The 26241-nt window shown below is 48.7% G+C and overlaps 1 protein-coding gene and 4 pseudogenes across 11 annotated transcripts in view; 2 read left to right on the top strand and 3 right to left on the bottom strand.

Moving 5' to 3' along the window:
* HMGXB4 (HMG-box containing 4) overlaps positions 1-26241 on the bottom strand; it is a 148764-nt gene that overhangs the window by 104825 nt on the left and 17698 nt on the right. For 9 of the 11 annotated variants that reach the window (XM_063940574.1, XM_063940579.1, XM_063940575.1 and 6 more), the window contains exon 2: positions 9895-9979. The exons of the other annotated variants lie outside the window; for them this stretch is intronic. In XM_063940574.1, the coding sequence (XP_063796644.1) occupies positions 9895-9916 (22 nt within the window). In that variant the 5' untranslated portion in view covers positions 9917-9979. The remainder of the gene's footprint in view (positions 1-9894; positions 9980-26241) is intronic. 11 annotated transcript variants of the gene reach the window in all.
* LOC134963280 (5S ribosomal RNA) lies at positions 5537-5654 on the bottom strand (annotated as a pseudogene).
* On the bottom strand, positions 5794-5911 carry LOC134964314 (5S ribosomal RNA; annotated as a pseudogene).
* On the top strand, positions 6857-6974 carry LOC134964312 (5S ribosomal RNA; annotated as a pseudogene).
* LOC134961747 (5S ribosomal RNA) lies at positions 7114-7231 on the top strand (annotated as a pseudogene).

Genomic DNA, 26241 nt, shown 5'->3' with positions numbered 1-26241 from the left:
GACCATAGACTGAATAGTCAAGGCCTTGACCATGGAAAGGTAAACCAGGATCATCCCCAGGAACTGAATTCTCGGAGACGGTTCCAAGTGAGATTTCTGGAAATTGAGTATCCATCCGTGATCCGTAAGCAAACGAGTAGTCAAGTCGATGCTGTGCAGTAGATGTGCCCTTGACACCACCTTTATCAGGAGATCATCCAGGTACGGAATTATTTGGACAACCCTCATGCGCAGTTGTAGCATCATTTCCGCCATTACCTTTGTGAATACTCTTGGGGTTGTGGAGAGACTGAAGGGTAAGGCCTGAAACTGGAAATGTTGGTCCAGAATCGCGAACCTGAGGAATGCTTGGTGAGGTGGCCAAATTAGGATATGTAGGTATGCGTCCTTGATATCCAGGGACACCAGAAACTCCCCTTCCTCCAGATTCGCTATCACTGCTTTTATGGATTCCATCTTGAATATGAACACCCGAAGATAAGGGTTCAGAGATTTGAGGTTCAAGATCGGCCGTACCAAGCCGTCCGGCTTCAGAACCACAAAGAGACTCGAGTAAAATCACTTTGTGTGCAGCTGAGGAGGCACTGGAACAATAACTCCTGTAGAAAGCAGTTTTTGCATTGCATGCTGTAAGGAAACCTTTGCTTCCTATGAAGCTGGTAAGACTGACCTGAAGAATCTGAGAGGAGGGAGTTCCTGGAATTCCAGCTGGTATCCTTGGGATATGAGGTCCCTCACTCAAGGATCCCGGCAGGACTCTGCCCATATGTGGGCGAAGTGTTGAAAGCGAGCACCTATCTGAATGTCGCCTTGCTGCTGGGGCCAACAGTCACGCGGAGGGCTTCTTGGAAGAGGATCCTGAGGCCTGGTCTGCAGGTCCAGCAGCTGCTGGTTTACGGGACTTACCGCGAGATCCCCTAGTGGCATTGGAGGCACCTCTTGCCCTGCATCTGAATCTGGCCACCCAAAAGAACTGCAGGGAGGGTCCAGCACAGGGACGCCTGGCAGGTGGCGGAGCAGAAGGCAGATATGTAGATTTACCTGAAGTAGCCTGAGATATCTACTTGTTCAGTTCTTCCCCAAACAAGGCATTCCCTGTAAAAGGAAGGTTTTCAACTCCTTTTTTGGAATCAGCATCTGCTGACCATTGATGTAGCACAGGGCTCTACGAGCCGATAATGCCATAGCAGTGGTACGCCTATTAATTTAACAGTCTCACTCAAAGTTTGCAGCATCTTGGATGTGTTGTAGTAATGTAACTACAGTATCTCTTCTTGAGGCAGTGTGAACAACCCTTTCAAAATATCATCAGACCCTTTTACCATGGCTCTAAAAATCCGGCCGCATACCATGGTAGGGCGTTGGGCTATACCTGCTGCAGTATAAGTTGATTTAAGAGTGGTTTCAATTTTGCGATCAGCTGGGTCTTTAAGGGAAACAGCCCCAGGAACAGGCAAAACAATTTTACGTGACAGTCTGTACACAGATGTAATGTATACACTGCCGGTAGGGTTTCTCAGACTTTCGTATCCTCTATAGGGGAAGGGAAAGAATTTAACACCCGTTTAGGGGTAATACATTTTTTCTACGGACTACGAGAAAAGGATTTACCGGTAGGTAACCAAAATCCTATTTTCTTTTACGTACTAGAGGATGCTGGGGTCCACATTATTATCATGGGGATGTACCAAATCTCCCAGAATGGCAGGGAGAGCGCGGAGGTTCCTGCAGAACTAATTGACTGAACTTCAGATCATCAGAGGGCAAAGTATCGAACTTGTAGAACTTTGCAAACGTGTTCGACCCAGACCAACTTGCAGCTTAGCAAAGTTGTAACGCCGCCCAGGAAGACCCCACCATACGAGTAGAGTGGGCCTTAACAGACGTAGGACACGGCAAGCCTGCCGTAGAATACGCATGCTGAATAGTGAACCTGATCCAGCGAGATTGTCTGCTTAGAAGCAGGACACCCAATTTTCTTGGGATCATACAGGACAAACAGAGTCCGATTTCCTGTGACAAGCAGTCCTCTTCAGAAAGATTTTCAGAGCCCTTACGACATCCAAGTACTTTGATGAAACTGAGGAGTCAGTAGCCACTGGCACCACAATAGGTTGGTTGATATGAAATGCCGACACAACCTTCTGAAGAAACTGCTGACGTGTCCAAAGCTCAGCTCTATCTTCGTGCAAGATCAAGTATGGGCTTTTACAGGACAAAGCCCCCAACTCCAACACACGTCTTAGCAGAAGCTAAAGCCAACAACGTGACAGCCTTCCACGTAATAAATTTGACCTCAACCTCCTGTAGAGGCTCGAACCAGTCCGATTGGAGGAACTGCAACACCACATTAAGGTCCCAAGGCGCCGTAGGCGGTACAAAGGGAGGTTGGATGTGCAGAACTCCCTTCAAAAAGGTCTGAACCTCAGGGAGTGCAGCCAATTGTTTTTGGAAGAAAATGGATAGGGCCGAAATCTGGACCTTCACAGATCCCAACCTCAGGCCCATATCCACACCAGCTTGTAGGAAGAGAAGAAACCGTCCCAGTTGTACTCCACCGCAGGAAATTTTTTGGACTCACACCAACATACATATTTTTTCCAAATTCGATGGTAATGTTTAAACGTTACTCCTTTCCTAGCCTGTATCAGGGTAGGAATAACCTTGTTCGGAATGCCCTTCCGAGCTAGTATCATGAGTTCAACCTCCATGCTGTCAAACGTAGCCGCGGTAAGTCTTGATAGGCGAACGGCCCCTGCTGCAGCAGGTCCTCCCGAAGAGAAAGAGGCCTCGGCTCTTCTTGCAGTAGATCCAGAAGATCCGCGTACCAAGCCCTTCTTGGCCAGTCTGGAACAATGAGGATCGATTGAACCCTTGTTCTCCTTATGAGCTTTAGAACTCTTGGGATGAGTGGAAGTGGAGGAAACACGTACACCGACTGGAACACCCACGGAGTCACTAGGGCCGGCCACTGATTGCGGGTCCCTCGATCTGGAACAATACCGCCGAAGCTTTTTGTTGAGACGAGAGGCCATCATGTCGATCTGGGTCACACCCCAAAGATCTGTTACCTCCTTGAACACCTCCGAATGGAGTACCCACTCGCTTGGATTGAAATCGTGTCTGCTGAGGAAGACGCTTCCCAGTTGTCTACTCCCGGAATGAAGATTGCTAACAGCGCCAACGCGTGCTTTTTTGCCCAGAGAATGATTCTTGTTACCTCTGCCATTTCAGCTCTGCTTTCCGTTCCGCCCTGTCGGTTTATGTAAGCTACGGTTGTCACATTTGTCCGACTGCACTTGAATTTCTCAGAAGATGGACCGCTTGGAGAAGACCCTTGTAGGCAACTCTTAGTTCCAGAATGTTTATCGGCAGGCCAGTTTCCAGACTTGGCCACCTTCCTTGGAAGGTTTCCCCTTGAGTAACTGCGCTCCAGCCCCGGAGACTTGCATCCGCGGTTAGAAGGATCCAGTCCTGAATCCCGAACCTGCGGCTCTCCAGAAGATGTGGTAAATGCAGCCACTAGAGGAGTGAAATCCTGGCCTTTGGCGACAGACGAATTCTCTGGTGCATGTGTAGATGGGATCCCGATCACTTGACCTGGAGATCCACTTGGAAGGACCGAGCGTGAAACCTCCTGTACTGCAGAGCCTCGTAAGAGGCCACCATCTTCCCCTGAAGGCAAATGCACTGATGAACTGACACCCGGGCTGGCTTCAGCACATCACAGACCATCGTTTGAATCACCGCTTTTTCCTCTGGTAGAAACACCCTCTGCACCTCCGTGTCGTGGATCATTCCCAGAAAGGACAACCTCCTGGTTGGTTCCAATTGTGATTTTGGAAGATTCAGGATCCAACCATGTTCCCCGAGAAGCTGGGTCGTGAGTGTTTTGGACCTTAACAGCTTCTCCTTGGACGATGCCTTCATCAGCAGATCGTCCAGATACGGAATTATGTTCACCCCTTGTCTGCGGAGGAGAATCATCATTTCCGCCATCACCTTGGTGAATACCTTCGGTGCTGTGGAGAGCCCGAATGGCAGAGCCTGGAACTGAAAGTGACAGTCCAACAATGCGAATCGAAGATAAGCTTGATGCTGCAGCCAAATCGGAATGTGGAGGTACGTATCCTTAATATCCAGGGATACCAAGAATTCCCCCTCCTCCAGACCTGATAACACTGCCTTTAGAGACTCCATCTTGAACTTGAACTCCCTCAGAAAGGGGTTTAGTGATTTTAAGTTCAGAATGGGCCTTACCGAACCATCCGGTTTCGGTACCACGAAAAGGTTCAAATAGTAACCTTTGTTTTGCATATGAGGTGGAACTGGCACAATGACCTGTGCCTCCACCAACTTCTGGACAGCTTCTTGCAGGACAGTCTTGTCTGCCAGCAGAGCTGGCAAGCCTGATTTGAAAAATCGGTGAGGAGGGAGATTTTAAAATTCAAGCCTGTACCCCTGAGGCACAATATCTTGCACCCAGGGGTCCTGGCCGGATGACACCAAGACGTGAATAAAATGCTTGAGTCTCGCTCCCACCAGCGTGCAGTCCACAGTCATGCAGAGAACTTTGGTGTACCTGAAGCAGGTTTCTGTTCCTGGGAACCTGCAGCCGCAGGTTTCTTGGACTTGGGCCGACCTCCCTGAAAGAAGGTGTTGGACGGTTTGGCCTTTCTGGGCTTGGTAGACCGAAAAGGCTGTGATGTAGCTGAAGAAAAGGGTTTCTTCGGAGCAGGTGTAGCTGAGGGAAGAAAAGGTGGCTTGCCAGCCGTAGCCGTGGAGATCCACGCATCTAACGCTTCCCCAAGAGAGTCTGACCTGTGTAGGGTAGGGTCTCCACACTTCTCCTGGATTCCGCATCGGCAGACCACTGGCGCAACCACAGTCCTCGACGAGCTGATACAGACATGGAAGAAATTCCTGCAGCCATGGAACCCAGGTCTTTCATGGATTCTATATAAAGTTGAATTTGGAACCGCACTAGTGTTAATAATCTAAGTAAGATGTATGAATAGCATAGGAAAACCAATATAAATGCAGTTGAAAAAATGTGATTAGGAACTGCTAATGATTGGCGGTGCTCCCAGGAAATTTGTAGATTAGACTACAGTTGGGAAGGAGAGACAAGACAAAAAACCCTTGTTTGGGAGCACTCATTTATATTAAATTAAATTAGACAAGGTAAGTACAGTAAAAGATGAATACGATAAAACTTAACCTTTAATTGTTTCTCAAATAAAAGGAAGAAAAAAAGGGGGGGAGGAATAATAAGAAAAATATAGGACTCGTGTCTGGTATTTTAGCGAAAAAAACTTGTTTAACCCTTTTAGCAAATGAGGTACAAGTGGCTAGGAGAAGGTGAAGATATTGGAAGTGATAAATTGGAAGAATATAAGTGTGTTCTAGTGAAATGAGTATATCCAGGACAGTCACTATACATGCCTCAACACAAAGGTATCCAAATGGAGAGTGATATGGTAGCAAGTTTGAATGAGCAATGTTGAATCTTGTATGAGAGATAGAGGAAAAAGGGGGCCCACTGCACCTGGTATTCTCAGGGGGTTTCCCATCCTGATACTGACCAGGCCATACCTGCTTAGCTTCAGAGATCGGACAGGATCGGGCGCATTCAGGGTAGTATGGCCGTGGGCCTGGGGTGAGAAAGAAATGAAAGAAAATAGGAGCAAGATTTCAATGTCCGTGCTGAATACAAATCCACCATGGGTGGTCCGGGAGTGTTATTCCAGAAACAGACATAGAGGTATAGTCAGTTTTGGAGAATTAAAATGGGGCCCACCGCACCTGGTATTCTCAGGGGGTTTTCCTTCCTAATACTAGCCAGGCCACACCTGCTTAGCTTCCGAGATTGGACAGGATCGGGCGTATTCAGGGTAGTATGGCCGTGGGCTCGTGTGAGGAAAAAATTGAGTGGAAAGGGAGAATGCACTGTTTTAGTGTACTTCACACTCAACCACAACCACTGATGGTTTCGGGATAGTATTTCCAGACAATATATAAAAAATAATTGGTGTCTGGATTTAGGGAGGATATGTGTAGTTGGGGAAATTTATGAGAGTGATATATGGTGTGAGTGTGTGTGAATCATGTCGATTAATGGAAAGATTTTGGAAAGAGATGTGTTAAGAGGTAGAATGAGGCTTGAAAAAATCACTCTAATTACATGATATAAAGGACAAAGCACACAGAGTGGGTTAGTCCCTAAGCAAAAGAAGATAAATGTTCGTATATTAGGAGGGAGCTCAGGGCTGGCTCCCAAGTGACAATACTTAACTTTAATTCCTGAGTAGGAAGGATTGAATACCTCTATCTCATATCAAATATCAAATAGTCAGAGATGGAGTATAAAAAATGCTACCATAAATGGTATGCATTTTTTATACTCCATCTCTGACTATTTGATATTTGATATGAGATAGAGGTATTCAATCCTTCCTACTCAGGAATTAAAGTTAAGTATTGTCACTTGGGAGCCAGCCCTGAGCTCCCTCCTAATATACGAACATTTATCTTCTTTTGCTTAGGGACTAACCCACTCTGTGTGCTTTGTCCTTTATATCATGTAATTAGAGTGATTTTTTCAAGCCTCATTCTACCTCTTAACACATCTCTTTCCAAAATCTTTCCATTAATCGACATGATTCACACACACTCACACCATATATCACTCTCATAAATTTCCCCAACTACACATATCCTCCCTAAATCCAGACACCAATTATTTTTTATATATTGTCTGGAAATACTATCCCGAAACCATCAGTGGTTGTGGTTGAGTGTGAAGTACACTAAAACAGTGCATTCTCCCTTTCCACTCAATTTTTTCCTCACACTGGCCCACGGCCATACTACCCTGAATACGCCCGATCCTGTCCAATCTCGGAAGCTAAGCAGGTGTGGCCTGGCTAGTATTAGGAAGGAAAACCCCCTGAGAATACCAGGTGCGGTGGGCCCCATTTTAATTCTCCAAAACTGACTATACCTCTATGTCTGTTTCTGGAATAACACTCCCGGACCACCCATGGTGGATTTGTATTCAGCACGGACATTGAAATCTTGCTCCTATTTTCTTTCATTTCTTTCTCACCCCAGGCCCACGGCCATACTACCCTGAATGCGCCCGATCCTGTCCGATCTCGGAAGCTAAGCAGGTATGGCCTGGTCAGTATCAGGATGGGAAACCCCCTGAGAATACCAGGTGCAGTGGGCCCCCTTTTTCCTCTATCTCTCATACAAGATTCAACATTGCTCATTCAAACTTGCTACCATATCACTCTCCATTTGGATACCTTTGTGTTGAGGCATGTATAGTGACTGTCCTGGATATACTCATTTCACTAGAACACACTTATATTCTTCCAATTTATCACTTCCAATATCTTCACCTTCTCCTAGCCACTTGTACCTCATTTGCTAAAAGGGTTAAACAAGTTTTTTTCGCTAAAATACCAGACACGAGTCCTATATTTTTCTTATTATTCCTCCCCCCCTTTTTTTCTTCCTTTTATTTGAGAAACAATTAAAGGTTACGTTTTATCGTATTCATCTTTTACTGTACTTACCTTGTCTAATTTAATTTAATATAAATGAGTGCTCCCAAACAAGGGTTTTTTGTCTTGTCTCTCCTTCCCAACTGTAGCTTTCATGGATTCTACCAGAAATCCTGCCGAATCCTGACTGTTACGTAAAAACAATTCAACATCACATTTCTCCATAGTATCCAAGTCTTCAAGTAACGTGCCTGACCACTTTACTATAGCTTTGGCAATCCAGGCACTGGCAATAGTGGGATGTGTATTGCCCCAGAAGCCGTGTACATGGATTTCAACGTATTATCAATTTTACGATCAGACGGCTCTTTCAAGGCGGTAGATCCTGGAACAGGTAAAACCACCTTTTTTGAGAGTCTGGATACTGACGCGTCAACAATAGGCGGGTTTTCCCATTTTTTTCTTATACTCTACCGGGAAAGGAAATGCCACCAGAACCCTTTTAGGTATCTGGAATATTTTTTCTGGGTTTTCCCAAGTCTTTTCAAAAATAGCATTTAATTCCTTTGACGCAGGGAAGGTTAGCGAGGCTTTCCTATTTTCAGCGAAGTAAGCCTCCTCAACCTGCTCGAGTGTTGTATCAGCAATATTCAACACATCTCTAATAGCCTCTATCATCAACTACACCCCTTTAGCAAGAGATACTGCCACCCGCAACACATCCCCGTCACCGTCTGCAGTGTCAGAATCGGTATCCGTATCATCCCTGCATGATCTGCGCAAGAACACGTTTATGTGAATATACAGCTGGGAGCCCTGAGGTACCAGAACTGGGCCAGATTGCCATAGAGTTCTGTAAAGTCTGAGTTGCAGATTAATTTTGTGCAACCCTATTTGAAATCTGAGAAATCATAGATTTGATAGAGGATAACCACTCAGGCTCCCTTGCTGGAATCTGTGCTAAACCAGTGCAATCCTGATTACAAGGAATGGGATCATCCTTAGAGGACATATCCACTGCAGCATATGACAGAGTTCCTGGACAATGCTTAATGGAGACCACAGGCACACCACACACACACACACACGGGAGGACAGACAGAGTTTCCCCCGCAAGAATGGCAAGAGAGACACAGAGACTGGAGTCAACCTACACACAGCGCTTTTAATGTAAAGGGAGACCCTTACTAGCGCGGACTGTGCACCTTAATAGGTTACACAGTCTTAATTCAGCCCCCCCCCCCCTTCTACAACCCCCTGGTACCGTGAGAGATAGCTGGAGATGCTGTGGAGGGACTTGCTCTTCCTGGACAGCGCTGTGCAGGCAGAAAAACAGCGCTGAACGCTGCTGGGTCTGCTCCAAGAAGCTACGCCCCCAAAATGGCGCGGTCTTACCGCTATTCACAAGGATTATACTGGCCTGAGGTAAAATGCTGGCTGAGATCCACGGACCCCGACAGGCTTGCTGACCAGTGCAGGGTTCAGGCGCTGGCTCAGGGCACCCCTCACAGCGCTGCACTAAGTACCGCTGAGCCTCTGGAGCGCAGTAAGTACTGCGCTTCTACCCTGTTGCCGCCATCTTCACACTGGCCCCCCGCTTGTTAGGGGGGTCAGTGACTCACTCGCCACTGATCTTCAGCTCTGTAAGGGGGTGGTGGCATGCTGCTGGGGTGAGCGATCCCCTGTGGCGGGGAACGATCGATCCCCTCAGGAGCTCAGTATCCTGTCGGCGGAGATAGCGGCTCAGACCCTGCAGGGCGGACACTACTCCCCCCCCCCCCCCCCCCCCTTAGTCCCACGAAGCAGGGAGGCTGTTGCAGGCAGCCTCCATGTAAAATAATAAACTCTAAAAAAAAAAAACTTTACTAAAGAAGCTCTGTAGAGCTCCCCTTGTTGTGACCGGCTCCTCCGGGCACATTTTCTAAACTGAGTCTGGTAGGAGGGGCATAGAGGGAGGAGCCAGCCCACACTCTCAAACTCTTAAAGTGCCAATGGCTCCTGGTGGAACCGTCTATACTCATGGTACTAATGTGGACCCCAGCATCCTCTAGGACGTAAGAGAAACAGTAACATTTCTTTAAAAAGCTCACACCAATATAGACTTGCAAACCATTTAGATTAAAGACTAGGGCACTCCCTTGTTAGAGAATCTCAGAAATGCTTTGTTTAAAACTTAATTCCACATCCAGGCAATAGTATCATCCTACATTTCTTCATCGTCGTTTCACTCTTCTATTAACATCACAAGTGACACATCATATGTAGTCAAGATAACTTTAAGGTATTTCTGTACAGCATTACTTAAGTTCTGAACGTTTCTGTGAATTTGATGGGATAAACATCCCTACAAAATGAATACATCATGAAAAGATCTCTTTCATACCTCTAGTGTCACTGTATGCCATAACCAAGTCTTCCCATCAAGTCGTCTACAACAAGTGCCCGAATGCAGGGTTGGAACACCCAGCCTGTAGGGGAAGAGTCTTGTCAGTACATTGCAGCAACTACTGCTTATAAAACATCATGAGCAATAAAACTTGTATCTGGGGTCATACGCGCACGCAGGGGGGGTTTCCGAGTACCTGGAAACCCCCCCTGCCTGCCGATCCATCGCACAGCACACCGTCTATTCGGGGAGAGATGGTGCGGAGCGCAGGCAGCTGTGTCAGTAACGCGACAGCTGCCTGCTCTCCACACCGACAGGGAGGCTGGCTGGCTGAGTGTAGAGGGAGCTGCAGCGTCAGCGCACAGCCCCTCTTAAGACCTGCAGCCGGAAGTCACTGTTGGTGTTTGTGTTTCCCGGAGCTGGAGCCAGATAAACAGGTGTGTGTCTCGGCGCGCGCGGGAACGTGGGGGTGATTTTCAATAAATTATGCCTATTAGATTTATTTTGTGTTTATGCAATGTGTATGTGGTGTACTATGTGTGTGTACAATATGCATGGTGAGCATATGTGTGTGTGCGGTGCTATTTATATGTGTGTGGTGTGCAAAGTATGTGTAGTGTGCTGTGTGTGCAATGTGTGTGGTGTGCTTTGTATATGAGTGTGTCCAGTGTGTATGGTGTGTTATGTGTGTGTTGTATGCTTTGTGCAATGTGTATGTGTGGTGTAGTATGTATGTATGTATGTATGTATGTGTGTGTGTTGTGTTATGTATGTGTGTGGTATACTGTGTATATGAATAATATGCTATGTATATGTGTGTGCAATGTGTATAGTGTGCTGTTTATATGTGTGGCATGCTGTGTGTGCAATGTGTATGTATGGGTGTATGGTGTGATATGTATGTGTGTGGTATACTATGCATATGTATGTTGTGCTATGTATATGTGTGTGCAGTGTGTATGGTGTACTATGTATGTGTGAGTAGGGGCACAACTAGAAAGTCTGTAAGTATGCTGTGCTATGTATGCGTGTGCAATGTGTATGTTTGTGTACAATGTATGTGTTTTCAATGTGCATATATGGGCAATATGGAAACCCCCATGACTAAATCCTGCATTTGCCCCTGGGGGTGACAGAGTTACTTATTTTCTGTACCACCAACATTTTATCTGATTCACCTACTGAAAAAACAAGTTTTATGGTAAGAACTTACCTTTGTTAAAACTCTTTCTGCGAGGTACACTGGGCTCCACAAGGATAGACATAGGGGTGTATAGTAGGATCTTGGTCCGAGGCACCAACAGGCTCAAAAGCTTTGAGTGTTCCCAAGATGCATAGCGCCGCCTCCTCTATAACCCCGCCTCCCTGCACAGGAGCTCAGTTTTTAGTTAACCAGCCCAATGCACTAGCAAGAAAAGAGACGACAACGGTTAGTAGCCACATACACCTCACTCTCACGACAGGAGAAGTGTTCGCGGCTAATGCCACACCAACCCAAAGAATCTAAGTGCGTCAGGGAGGGCGCCTTGTGGAGCCCAGTGTACCTCGCAGAAAGAGTTTTAACAAAGGTAAGTTCTTACCATAATACTTGTTTTCTGCTGCAGGGTACACTGGGCTCCACAAGGATAGACATAGGGAATGTCCTAAAGCAGTTCCTTATGGGAGGGGACGCACTGTAGCGGGCACAAGTACCCGGCGTCCAAAGGAAGCTTCCTGGGAAGCGGCAGTATCGAAGGCATAGAATCTAATGAACGTGTTCACGGAGGACCACGTAGCCGGCTTGCACAATTGTTCAAGGGTCGCACCACGGCTGGCCGCCCAAGAAGGTCCAACAGACTGAGTAGAATGGGCCGTAATGTGAGCAGGAGCTGACAGACCAGCCCTCACATAAGCATGTGCAATCACCATTCTAGTCCATCTGGCCAAAGCCTGCTTGTGACCAGGCCAACCCAGTTTGTGAAACCAAAACAGAATAAAGAGAGAATCAGATTTCCTAACAGAAGCAGTTCTCTTTACATAGATACTGAGAGCCCGTACCACATCCAAAGACCGCTCTTTGGAAGACAGATCAGGAGAGACAAAGGCCAGTACCACAATCTCCTGATTAAGGTGGAACGAAGAAACCACCTTAGGCAAATAACTGGGACGAGTCCTAAGACCCGCCCCGGTCACGGTGAAATATCAGATGAGGAACTACAAGACAAGGCATCCAAATCCGACACTCTTCTAGCTGAAGCAATAGCCAGCAGAAACACCACCTTAAGGGAAAGCCACTTAAGATCAGCTGAACCAAGAGGTTCAAACGGAGACTCTTGTAACGCCTCTAAAACCACCGACAAGTCCCAAGGAGCCACAGGCGGGACATAGGGAGGTTGGATACGCAACACACCCTGAGTAAAGGTATGCACATCAGGTAAGGTCGCAATCTTTCTCTGAAACCACACCGACAAGGCATATACTTGAACCTTGAGGGAGGCCAGACGCAGGCCTAAGTCCAGGCCCTGCTGAAGAAAGGCCAACAACTTGGCTGTGCTAAACTTGGAAGCGTCACAATTGTTAGATGCGCACCAAACAAAGTAAGAATGCCAGACCCTACGGTAAATCCGAGAAGAAGCCGGTTTCCGGGCCCGCAACATAGTTTGAATGACCGCCTCAAAAAACCCTTTAGCCCTCAAGACGGAAGCTTCAAGAGCCACGCCGTCAAAGACAGCCGGGCTAGGTCCTGGTAGACACAGGGGCCCTGAACGAGGAGGTCTGGGCGTTGTGGAAGTAGAATTGGACGCTCTGACGATAGGCCCTGCAGGTCTGAGAACCAGTGCCGTCTGGGCCACGCTGGAGCTATGAGAAGCAGAATTCCTCTTTCTTGCTTGGACTTCCTAATTACCCTGGGCAGGAGTGACACCGGAGGGAACACGTACGGCAGCCGAAACCTCCATGGCGCCGCCAGCGCATCCACGTATGCTGCTTGAGGATCCCTTGTCCTTGCTCCGAAGACCGGAACTTTGTGATTGTGTCGAGACGCCATCAGTGCAGCGACAGACGGACCTCCGGAGTCAATGAGATCATGTGAGACCTGATCCGGTGAGGCAGGCCGTCCCACTTGGCTAGAATCAGCCTCTGGAGGGGGCGAGAATGGAATTGAGCATACTCCACCATGTCGAATACTGACACCATGAGGCCCAGCACCTACATCGCCAAATGTATCGACACTTGCGGACGAGAAAGGAAGCACCGAATCCTGCCCTGAAGCTTCAGGACTTTCTCCTGGGACAAGAACAACCGCTGGTTGTGAGTGTCCAATAGCGCTCCCAGGTGCACCATGCTCTGAGCAGGAACCAGGGAGGATTTCTTCCAGTTGATTAGCCACCCGTGGGCTTGCAGACACCAGACAGTCATATCCAGATGACGTAGGAGAAGATCTGGGGAATTTGCCAGGATCAACAAGTCGTCCAGATACAGCAGGATCCTGATCCTTTGACGGCAGAGCACCACCGTCATCACCGCCATAACTTTGGTGAAGACTTGCAGAGCCGTAGTTAAACCAAAAGGTAACGCCCGAAACTGGTAATGGAGGTTGCCAATCGCAAACCTCAGGTACTGCTATAGGAATATGCAGGTAAGCATCTTGTATGTCCAGGGAGACCATATAATCCCCAGGTTCCAAGGCCAGAACTATAGAGCGAAGGGTTTCCATACGGAACTTGGAAACTTTCACAAACCTGTTCAATGCCTTAAGGTTGAGAATGGGCCGAGAAGACTCATTCGGTTTCGGGACTAGAAACAGCTGAGAATAGTACCCCCGGCCCCTCTGGGCAAAAGGCACCTGTACCAACACTCCTGTATACAGGAGGGTCTGTACCACCGAGTGTAGAGTTTTTACCTTTGTCTGGTCCAAAGGGACGTCTGTCAGGCAAAATCGATGAGGGGGACGGTTTTTGAAGGCTATGGCGTAACCTCGAGTGACGACTTCCCGTACCCAGGCATCTGAAGTGGTCTTCAACCATTCCTGGGTATACCCTAGAAGCCGGCTGTTATGCACACCAGTGCCTGCAGGAAAGTACTGGTGTCAGGACTGTTATGCACTCCAGTGCCTGCAGGAATGTACTGGTGTTTGAACTGTTAGGCAAAACAAATGGACTCACAGACAGACTGGGGAAAATGACATAACGTACACAGAAGGTGATAGGGTAACAAAATACACACAAAGTGAACAGAGAAGCCCAGAGGCTAAGGAACTGGGTATCTCCCTTGTATTAGAACTGCTCAGATGGGAAAAGCAAGATGTTGTGTTTTAATACGTAGAGAACCCAAAATGCTGTTGCTAAGGGCAACAGCAAAACCCTAAAGGGTTACCAACGGGTGTGGCAGTAAACTCCTTGGTCAGAGATGGAATGATAGACACAAGGAGAGTCTCCACAATCCTAATTCTCACTTGCAGTGCACAGGTTCAGCTTACTGCCACTAAACTGACCCCTGACACCTAGCACAGTGAGACAGGATTAGACAGGCAAGTCTTAGAATACAGCCGCAAACTTGCTAAGTTCACAGAGTAGTAACAGAACCCCAGCAAGCTAAACGACTGACTCCAGTCTTACTGCTAGGTCTGGATTGGCAGAGTGTAATACCAAATCCCCAGGCCTATTTGCAGTAAGCAACAAACAAATACAAAGCTACACAGTACTGGCTAACTTTCAGAAACTGACTAACCAACAAAGATTCAGCAGCATCTGCTTACCCTGAGAAGAGGCCTTATAAAGCAGGTGCTGTCCACGCCCCACTCAGACCTCACAGACTGTGAGCACAAAAACCAGCACCGGATCCCCTGCCATGCACAGAGCCTATAACCACTGCACAGCAAAAGACCCGAACCGGAGTATCAGCTGCGCTCAGGTTACTCCGCTAGCACTTGTCTCCCGGTTGCCATGACGACGTGGCAGCACAGGGCAGGAGACCCTAACAGTACCCCCCCTCTGACGAGGGGTCAAAGAACCCCTACCACCGGGTTTATCGGGGAACTGCGAGAAGAAAGAGCGTATCAGTCTGGGGGCATGAAGATCACAACTGCGCACCCACGACCGCTCCTCCGGGCCATACCCCTTCCAGTGCACCAAAAATGACAGCCGACCCCGAACCACCTTGGAGTCAAGAATCCTTTCAACAACAAACTCCCTCTGGCCACGTATCAGAAGAGGGGAAGGTCTTCCACTGGAAGAAGGATTACTAATCGCCCGTTTTAAAAGGGAACAATGAAATGTTTTATTGATACCCAAAGAACGGGGCAGATCTAACTGAAATGCCACCGGATTGATAACCCTGGTGATCTTATAAGGGCCGATGAACCGGGGGCCTAACTTATGAGATGGCTGTCTCAACTTCAAATTCTTGGTAGACAACCAGACGAAGTCTCCTAATTTGAAGCTGCAGGGAATTTTCCGCTTATCAAAAACCCTTTTGGTCACTAATGACACAGACACAAGGGCTTTCTTCACTTTCCGCCAAATACCTCTAAGGACCGAAACCACAGAGGAACCACCAGGCGTGGAGTCCAGGGGGTCAAAAGAATTGGCCTTAGGATGATGCCCATACACACAAAGGAAGGGAGAGATCCCTGTAGCAGAGTGAGCCGCGTTGTTATAGGCAAACTCCGCCATGGACAGATGAGCAACCCAGTCAGTCTGACACTTGGAGACATAACACCTGAGGAACTGCTCCAAGGACTGGTTCACCCTTTCAGTCTGCCCATTAGACTGCGGATGGTAGCCCGACGACAAGCTGACAGAAATCTGGAGATCGGAACAAAATGCCCTCCAGAATTTGGCCACAAACTGGGATCCGCGGTCAGAGACCACATCAAGTGGCAACCCGTGGAGACGCACAACATGCAGCATAAATAATTCAGACAGGCGTCTGGCCGATGGCAGCCCAACCAGTGGAACGAAGTGCGCCATCTTCGAAAACCTGTCAACGACAACCCAGATGGCTGTCATCCCCGAGGATTTGGGCAAGTCCACCACAAAATCCATTGAAATGTGGGTCCATGGCTTAGATGGGATAGAGAGTGGATGTAATGGGCCAACAGGAACCCCTCTAGGAGTCTTATTTCGGGCACAGATGTCACATGCCCGAACCCACTGATCCACATCCTTAGCCACCGAGGGCCACCACACCGCCCTAGATAGCAACTCCCGAGTTCTGGCAATACCCGGATGACCTGCAGACTTCTTGGCATGGAATTCCAGGAACATTCGCTGTCTTAACCTAGGAGGCACAAACAAAAGACCTACCGGAAGGTCTGGAGGAGCCTGCTCCTGTGCTCTAAGGACTAATGATAAGAGGTCCTGGGTAATGCCCACTTTAATACATGATGGGGAAACAATGGGCAACGGCTCCTCGGTGGTCTCCTGGATTGGAGCAAAACTCCGCGAGAGCGCATCAGCCTTGATGTTTTTTGACCCAGGGCGATATGTTATCAAAAAATTAAAGCGAGCAAAAAACAAAGCCCATCGTGCCTGCCTGGCATTGAGACGCTTCGCTGACTCTAAATATGCCAGATTCTTATGGTCAGTGAGAATTGAGACCACAAACTTAGCCCCCTCAAGCCAGTGTCTCCACTCCTCGAGTGCATCCTTAATAGCCAACAATTCCCGGTTACCCACGTCATAATTCATCTCGGCAGGCGAAAATTTACGGGAAAAGTAAGCACAGGGATGAAGGCGATTATCAGACACTCCCATCTGAGAAAGCACTGCCCCAATACCCATCTCAGAGGCATCCACCTCCACCACAAAAGGACGCTCTGGATCTGGGTGTCGCAGCACCTTGGCCGAAACAAATGCCCTTTTGAGACGGGCAAAAGCCGCTTTAGCCTCACAAGACCAGTGAGCAACATCCGCCCCTTTCTTAGTGAGTGCCACCAAGGGCGCCACTATAGACGAAAATCCAGCGATAAATCGTCTATAAAAATTTGCAAAGCCCAGGAAACGCTGAAGCGCCTTCAAACTAGTGGGCTGCACCCAATCCAGGACTGCCTGTACCTTGGAACCCTCCATTTGGAAACCTTCTGGGGAGATAATATATCCTAGAAATGCGATTTGCTGAACTTCAAATTCGCACTTCTCCAGCTTCGCCCCAAGCCGGTGGTCTCTGAGTTTCTGGAGGACTAAGCGTACATGCTTCCGATGTTCCTCCAGGGAATGGGAGAAGATTAGGATGTCATCTAAGTATACAACTAAGAATCTATCCAAATATTCCCTGAGCACATCATTCATGAAATCCTGGAAGACTGCCGGGGCATTACAGAGCCCAAAAGGCATCACCAAATATTCATAATGCCCTGAGTGGGTATTAAAGGCAGTCTTCCATTCATCCCCCTCTCTTATTCGGATTAGATTGTACGCACCGCGTAGGTCAATCTTAGAAAAAATGGTGGCAGTACGAAGCTGGTCAAACAAGACCGAAATGAGAGGCAGTGGGTATGAGTTTTTAATCGTGATACGGTTCAATTCCCTGAAGTCGATGCAGGGTCGCAACGAACCGTCCTTTTTACCCACGAAGAAGAACCCCGACCCAACTGGAGACTGTGAAGGTCTAATAAATCCCTTAGCCAAGTTCTCCTGAATGTACTCTGCCATAGCCTGAGTCTCAGGACGTGACAGGGAGTACAACCTGCTCTTGGGAAGCTTAGCATTTGGCAACAAATCAATGGCACAGTCATAGGGGCGATGGGGAGGTAGTACCTCTGCAACTTTTTTGGAGAACACGTCCGCAAAATCTACATAACACCCTGGCAATCCTGGCAAACTTAGCTGCGAGAGCCTGACTGGAAGGCTCAAGCAACTCCTGAAACAATCAGTACCCCAACTAAGAATCTCCCCAGAGACCCAGTCAAATTGAGGATTGTGGGCCCTTAACCAGGGTAACCCCAACACCAATGGGGCAAAAGTACAGACAGTCACATAAAAGGACAATTTTTCAGAGTGTGTGGCTCCAATAAACAAAGAAATCTGGCTAGTGCAAGAGGTAATTTTACCTTGGGATAATGGTTCCCCGTTTAACCCACAAATCTCAATTTCCGATGCCAAGGGTACTAAGGGAACAGAGTGTTTCAGGGCGAATTGGCGGTCCATAAAAACCCCGTCGGCCCCACTGTCCACAAAGGCCTCAGTCTTGACAGTTTGACCGAGGATCTTCAAGGTCACCGGAATGATAAAAGTCTTCTTGGGAAATTCTGACTTCTGGCCTGACAGGATATTTCCCATCACCCTCAGGCCCTGAAGTTTTCCGGCTTTTCTGGGCATGATACTACCACATGACCTTTATTCCCACAGTACAAACACAACCCCTGCTGTCTCCTCCGCGTCTTCTCACGCGAGGAGAGGCGGGTAGCCCCAATCTGCATAGGCTCCTCGGAAAATTCCTCAGAGTCTGAGGTTCCCTTGGGAAGGAAGGAAATCTCAGTCTCCCTTTCAAGCCTACGCTCTCTCAGCCGTCTATCCACCCGGATGGATAACTGCATGAGCTGATCCAAGCTATCAGGCAAGGGATATTGTACCAGTTGGTCCTTTATCTGGTTAGAAAGACCTCTTCGGTACTGGTGTCTCAGGGCTGGGTCATTCCACTGGGTATCATGGGCCAACCTCCGAAACTCCGTACAGTAAACCTCAACTGGCCTTCGCCCTTGCTTAAGGATCGAAATCTGAGCCTCGGCTGAGGCCGTCTTGTCAGGGTCATCATACAACATGCCCAGTGCCGTAAAAAAAGCATCAACACTTTTAAGCGACGGACAGTCAGGCTGCAACCCATATGCCCAGACCTGTGGGTCTCCTTGTAGCAAGGAAATCACTATGCCCACCCGCTGAATCTCCGACCCAGAAGACTGAGGCCTAAGCCGGAAGTATAGCTTGCAGCTCTCCTTGAAACAAAAGAACTGCGAGCGATCTCCAGAAAAACGATCCGGGAGATTTACTTTCGGCTCCTTAACCCCTGCAGGTGCTGCTGCTGCGGGAGCTCCGCCAGCAGCCTGGGAGGTGTGCATTTTAATGGACAAATCATTAAATTGTCGAGTCAGGACCTGCACCTGATCGACCACCTGTTGCAACGTATTTTGAGGGGTATGCTCCATATTCCCACAAAATTTCAACAGGAGTATTAGGCTGCTGAATATGTTATGCACACCAGTGCCTGCAGGAAAGTACTGGTGTCAGGACTGTTATGCACTCCAGTGCCTGCAGGAATGTACTGGTGTTTGAACTGTTATGCAAAACAAATGGACTCACAGACAGACTGGGGAAAATGACATAACGTACACAGAAGGTGATAGGGTAACAAAATACACACAAAGTGAACAGAGAAGCCCAGAGGCTAAGGAACTGGGTATCTCCCTTGTATTAGAACTGCTCAGATGGGAAAAGCAAGATGTTGTGTTTTAATACGTAGAGAACCCAAAATGCTGTTGCTAAGGGCAACAGCAAAACCCTAAAGGGTTACCAACGGGTGTGGCAGTAAACTCCTTGGTCAGAGATGGAATGATAGACACAAGGAGAGTCTCCACAATCCTAATTCTCACTTGCAGTGCACAGGTTCAGCTTACTGCCACTAAACTGACCCCTGACACCTAGCACAGTGAGACAGGATTAGACAGGCAAGTCTTAGAATACAGCCGCAAACTTGCTAAGTTCACAGAGTAGTAACAGAAGCCCAGCAAGCTAAACGACTGACTCCAGTCTTACTGCTAGGTCTGGATTGGCAGAGTGTAATACCAAATCCCCAGGCCTATTTGCAGTAAGCAACAAATACAAAGCTACACAGTACTGGCTAACTTTCAGAAACTGACTAACCAACAAAGATTCAGCAGCATCTGCTTACCCTGAGAAGAGGCCTTATAAAGCAGGTGCTGTCCACGCCCCACTCAGACCTCACAGACTGTGAGCACAAAAACCAGCACCGGATCCCCTGCCATGCACAGAGCCTATAACCACTGCACAGCAAAAGACCCGAACCGGAGTATCAGCTGCGCTCAGGTTACTCCGCTAGCACTTGTCTCCCGGTTGCCATGACGACGTGGCAGCACAGGGCAGGAGACCCTAACACCGGCCCCCCACCCTGGGATCCCCCGGGGGGAGGCCCGCCCCGTCATGCGGCAGGCTCATCTGTCTTGGAAGCTGGCTGACGTGCAGCCCAGGCTCTTTTGGGCTTTGGTTTACCAGGTTTGGAAGCGCGGGCCTGCTTGTTGTACGCCTGACCTTTTGCTTTACCTGAAGGACGAAAGGGGCGAAAGGAAGTACCTTTAGCCTTCGACACAGAAGGAGCAGTACTTGGCAGACAGGCAGTTTTGGCAGTAGCCAAGTCAGCCACTATCTTATTTAAGTCCTCACCAAACAGAATATCTCCCTTGAAAGGGAGTACCTCCAGGGTTTTTCTAGAGTCCAGATCCACAGACCAGGATCTCAGCCACAATATCCGTCAAGCCAGGACGGATGTAGTAGAGGCCTTGGCTGCTAGGATACCGGCACGAGAAGCCGCCTCTTTAATATAGTGAGAAGCTGTGACAATATATGACAAACATTGTCTAGCATGGTCAGAAGAAATTTCAGCTTCCAACTCTAGGGCCCATGCTTCAATAGCCTCTGCAGCCCATGTTGCTGCAATAGTGGGCCTTTGTGCAGCCCCCGTGAGGGTGTAAATCGCTTTCAGACAACCCTCCACACGTTTATCCATAGGCTCTTTTAGAGACATGACTGTAGTGACAGGTAGAGCTGAGGAAACCACCATCCTAGCCACATGTGAGTCTACTGGAGGAGGCGTTTCACAATTTTTAGACAGCTCTGGCGCGAGGGGATAGCGAGCCAGCATCTTCTTTTGAGACACAAACTTCTTCCCTGGGTTTCCCCAGGATTCCTGACGTATGTCCACTAGGTGGTCAGAGTGAGGTAAAACTTGTTTAACCACCTTCTGACGCTTGAACCTATCTGGTTTCTTCGGAGTGACGGATGGCTCGGGATCATCCGTAATCTGTAGAATCAACTTAATAGCCTCCAAAAGATCAGGAACATCCACATGTGAACTACCCTCCCCATCAGCAGTATCTGTGTCAGAATCTGTGGGGTCAGTGTAAGCGCCATCTTCATCAGACGAGGTGTCAGTGACAGCAGTGGATTGTGAGGAGGTAAGAGCTCGCTTAGAGGATCCCATGGTCTTAGGCGAGCGAGGGTCAGACTTTTTAGTAGTCAAGGACTGGTTCAATTTCTTCAATTGAGCAGACAAGTTATCTGCCCACGGCAGGTTAGCCGCGGGGACCACATACGGTTGAACCGGCATAGGAGGTCCCATAGGGGGTGTTAGTTTAGTAACTAGCGTATTTAGAAGCGTAGAGAAAGTAGCCCACGGTGGGTCATTATGGACCCACGTTGCCACAGTCACACTGGGGGGCAAGGAGCCCCCAGAACCAGAGCCCACAGCTGCTATAGTCTCCTCATAGGGATCTGTGGCTTCAGCAACACCGGCAGTGTGTTCAGCCCCAGAACCGTTACCTTCAGAAGCAGACATGATATAACTTGCAATATCTGGGCTTGGTAGACCGAAAAGGCTGTAATGTAGCTGAAGAAAAGGGTTTCTTCGGAGCAGGTGTAGCTGAGGGAAGAAAAGGTGGCTTGCCAGCCGTAGCCGTGGAGATCCACGCATCTAACGCTTTCCCAGAGAGAGCCTGACCTGTGTAGGGGGGAGTAGTATGGTATGCCGGCGGCCGGGCTCCCGGCGACCAGCATACCGGCGCTGGAATCCCGACCGCCGGCATACAGACAGTGTGGCGAGCGCAAATGAGCCCCTTGCGGGCACGGTGGTGCGTTATTCTCCCTCAAGGGGGGTCGTGGACCCCCAAGAGGTAGATAAAGTGTCGGTATGCCGGCTGTCGGGATTCCGGAGTCGGTATACTGTGTGTCTGTATCCCGACAGCCGGCAAACTGAAGACCATCCCTGCCGGGTAGGGTCTTCACACTTCTCCTTGATTCCGCGTCGGCAGACCACTGGCACAACCACAGTCCTCGACGAGCTGATACAGACATGGAGGAAATACTCGCAGCCATGGAACCCAGGTCTTTCATGGATTCTACCAGAAATCCTGCCGAATCCTGACGTATGAGAAAAACAATTCAACACCACACTTCTCCATAGTATCCAAGTCCTCAAGTAACGTGCCTGACCACTTTACTATAGCTTTGGCAATCCAAGCACTGGCAATAGTGGGACGTAGTATTGCCCCAGAAGCTGTGTACATGGATTTGAGCGTATTATCAATTTTACGATCAGCCGGCTCTTTCAAGGCGGTAGATCCTGGAACAGGTAAAACCACCTTTTTTGAGAGTCTAGATACTGACGCGTCAACAATAGGCGGGTTTTCCCATTTTTTCCTGTCCTCTACCGGGAAAGGAAATGCCACCAGAACCCTTTTAGGTATCTGGAATTTTTATCCGGGTTTTCCCAAGCCTTTTTAAATATAGCATTTAATTCCTTTGACGCAGGGAAGGTTAGCGAGGCTTTCTTATTTTCAGTGAAGTAAGCCTCCTCAACCTGCTCGAGTGCTGTATCAGCAATATTCAACACATTCAACACATAGCCTCTATCATCAACTGCACCCCTTTTGCAAGAGATGCAGCCCCCTGCAACACGTCACCATCTGCAGTATCAGAATCATCCTGCATGGTCTGAGCAAGAACACGTTTGTGAATATACAGCGGGGAGCCCTGATGTACCAGAACTGGTCCAGACTGCCATATGGGCCCTACACACTAGCCGACATCACTGCACGATATGAAAGATCTCGTTCACTAATGAACGAGATAACGTTCATATCGTGCAGTGTGGAGGCACCAGCGGATGAACGATGCGTGGCCCCGCGCTCGTTCATCGCTGGTGCCCTGTCAGCTGTGCATGCAGGCCAATATGGACAAGATCGTCCATATTTGCCTGCACGTCTACGGAGCCGAGTGGAGTGAAGAAACTTCACTCCCCCCGTCACTGCCCCCCCCCCCCCCCTCGCCGCCGGGTCACCCGTATCGGCGGTCGGCCAGCTCGGCGGCACATTGCCGAGTCTGTAGGGCCCAATAGAGTACTGTAAAGCCTGAGTTGCAGATTCATTTTGTGCAACCCTATTTCAAATCTGAGAAATCATAGATTTGATAGAGGATAACCACTCAGGCTCTCTTGCTGGAATCTGAGCTAAACCAGTGCAATCCTGATTACATGTAATGGGATCATCCTGAGAGGACATATCCTCTGCAGCATATGAAGCAGAGTCCCTGGACATTGCTTAATGGAGATCACAGACACTCCACACACACACAGGGGAGGGCAGACAGAGTTTCACCCCCAAGAACGGCAAGAGAGACACATAGATTGGAGCCAACCCACACACAGCGCTTTTAATATAAAGGGAGACCCCGATCAGCGCTGACTGTGCACCTTATTAGGTTACACAGTCATTTTGCAGGCCCCACCCCCCACCCGTTCTATAACCCCCTGGTACCGTGATAGATAGCTGGAGTTGCTGTGGAGGGACTTGCTCTTCACTGACAGCATTGTGCAGGCAGGAAAATGGTGCTGAACGCTGCTGGGTCCGCTCTGAGAAGCTCCGCCCCCAAAATGTCGCTGTCTTCCCGCTCTTCATAGAATTATACTGGCCTGGCCTTGATGAAGATCCCATTCCCCTGGATGGAGATCGTGTCTGCTGAGGAAGTCTGCTTCCCAGTTGTCCACTCCAGGAATGAAAACTGCCGCCAGAGCACTTACATGTCCTTCCGCCCAGCGGAGAACTCTTGTGGCTTCTGCCATTGCCACTCTGCTCTTTGTTCCGCCCTGGCGGTTTATGTACGCCACTGCTGTTATGTTGTCCGACTGAATCAAGACGGGCAGATCTCGAAGAAGGTTTTCCGCTTGTCGAAGGCAGTTGTAAATGGCCCTTAATTCTAGAATGTTTATGTGTAGACAAGCCTCCTGACTTGACCATTTACCCTGGAAATTTTCCCCCTGTGTGACTGCTCCCCATCCCCGGAGACTTGCATCTGTGGTTACCAGGACCCAATCCTGGATCCCGAACCTGCGTCCCTCTAGAAGGTGAGGACTGTGCAGCCACCACAGGAGAGAGATTCTGGTCCTGGCAGACAGGACTATTTTCCGGTGCATGAGCAGGTGAGACCCGGACCATTTGTCCAGCAGGTCCCACTGAAACACCCTGGCATGAAACCTGCCAAATGGAACGGCCTCGTAGGCTGCCACCATCTTTCCCAGCAACCGAGTGCACTGATGAATCGACACCCTCACCGGTTTCAGAATCCCTTTTACCATGTTCTGGATTTCCAGAGTTTTCTCCACCGGCAGAAAAACTCTCTGTAACTCCGTGTCCAGAATCATGCCCAGGAACGACAGCCGCGTTGTCGGAACAAACTGTGATTTTGGCAAATTTAGGAGCCAACCATTTTGCTGTAGAATCTTCAGGGAGAGCGCGACGTGTTCTAGTAATTTCTCCCTTGATCTCGCCTTTATCAGGAGATCGTCCAAGTAGGGGATAATTGTGACTCCTTGCTTGCGGAGGAGGACCATCATTTCCGCCATCACGTTTGTGAAGATCCCTGGTGCTGTGGAAAGCCCAAACGGCAACGTCTGAAATTGGTAATGACAATCCTGAACCGCAAACCTCAGGTACGCCTGATGCGGAGGGTAAATGGGGACGTGTCAGTACACGTCCTTTATGTCTACCGATACCATAAAGTCTCCCCCCTCCAGACTGGAGATCACTGCCCGAAGAGATTCCATTTTGAATTTGAATCTCTTCAGATAGAAATTGAGAGACTTTAAGTTCAGAATCGGTCTGACCGAGCCATCCGGCTTCGGCACCACGAATAGGCTCGAATAAAAGCCTTTTCCTTGTTGTGACGGTGGTACTGTGACAATGACCTGATGTAGGCACAGCTTTTGTATGGCCGCACATACCACCTCCCTTTCCGGGAGAGAAGCTGGCAAGGCTGACTTGAAAAAACGTTGAGGGGGCACGTCTTGAAACTCCAGCCTGTAACCTTGGGTTACAATGTCTAAAACCCAAGGATCCAGGTCCGAGCGAACCCAGACCTGACTGAAGAGTTTGAGACGTGCCCCCACTGGAGCGGACTCCTGTAGAGGAGCCCCAGCGTCAAGCGGAGGGTTTTGCAGCAGCTGTGGAGGGCTTCTGCTCCCGGGAACCTGCCACCGCAGGTGATCTTTTTCCCCTTCCCCTACCTCTCGTAGCAAGGAAGGAGCCCCCTAGCCCTCTTTTGTACTTATTGGGCCGAAAGGACTGCATCTGATAGTGAGGCATTTTCTTCTGCTGTGCAGGGACATAAGGTAGAAACGATGACTTACCCGCAGTAGCCGTAGATACCAGGTCCGCGAGGCCGTCACCAAACAAGACACCACCTTTATACGGCAGAGTCTCCATATTTTTCTTCGAATCAGCATCAGCATTCCATTGACGAATTCACAATGCCCTCCTAGCCGAGACTGACATTGCATTGGCCTTTGATCCCAAAATGCCAATATCCCTTGCAGCGTCTTTCAGATACCCTGCAGCGTCCCTTATGTAACTAAAAGTTACGAGAATGCTATCCCTGTCCAGGGTATCAATTTCAGAGGATAAATTATCCGCCCATTTTTCAATAGCATTACTCACCCATGCCGACGCCATGGTAGGTCTGAGCAGTGTACCCATAGCGACATAGATCGATTTCAATGTGCTTTCCTGTCGACGATCCGCAGGATCCTTCAGGGCTGCTGTGTCCAGACTCGGAAGGGCCACCTTCTTGGACAGTCGGGATAAGGCCTTGTCCACAGAGGGGGATGACTCCCACATTTTCCTGTCCCCTGAGGGAAATGGATATGTCAGCAGAATTCTCTTGGGAATCAAAAACTTTTTGTCAGGATTTTCCCAAGCCTTTTCAAAAAGAGCATTCAGTTCATGAGAAGGAGGGAACGTTACCTCAGGTTTCTTACCCTTATACATGCAGACCCTCGTATCAGGAACCTCAGGGTGTGATATTTAACACGTCCTTTATCGCCACAATCATGTACTGAATATTTTTAGCCAGTTTAGGATTTAATCTGGTATCATTATAGTCGACACAGGAATCAGAATCTATGTCGGTATCTGTGTCCACTAACTGGGCAAATGAACGTTTTTGTGACAATGCATCCTTCATGGACCTTCTCCATGCTCGGTGCTGTGACTCAGATTTATCAAACCTCTTATTTAACAAAGCCACATTAGCATTCAAAACACTCAACATATTCACCCAATCCGGAGTCGACGGTGCCGACGGGGTC

This window comes from Pseudophryne corroboree, chromosome 9, assembly GCF_028390025.1.
Source record: "Pseudophryne corroboree isolate aPseCor3 chromosome 9, aPseCor3.hap2, whole genome shotgun sequence".
Lineage (NCBI taxonomy): Eukaryota > Metazoa > Chordata > Amphibia > Anura > Myobatrachidae > Pseudophryne > Pseudophryne corroboree.
The sequence above is the reverse complement of the archived record's forward strand: the minus strand, read 5'-3'. Positions and strand labels throughout refer to the sequence as shown.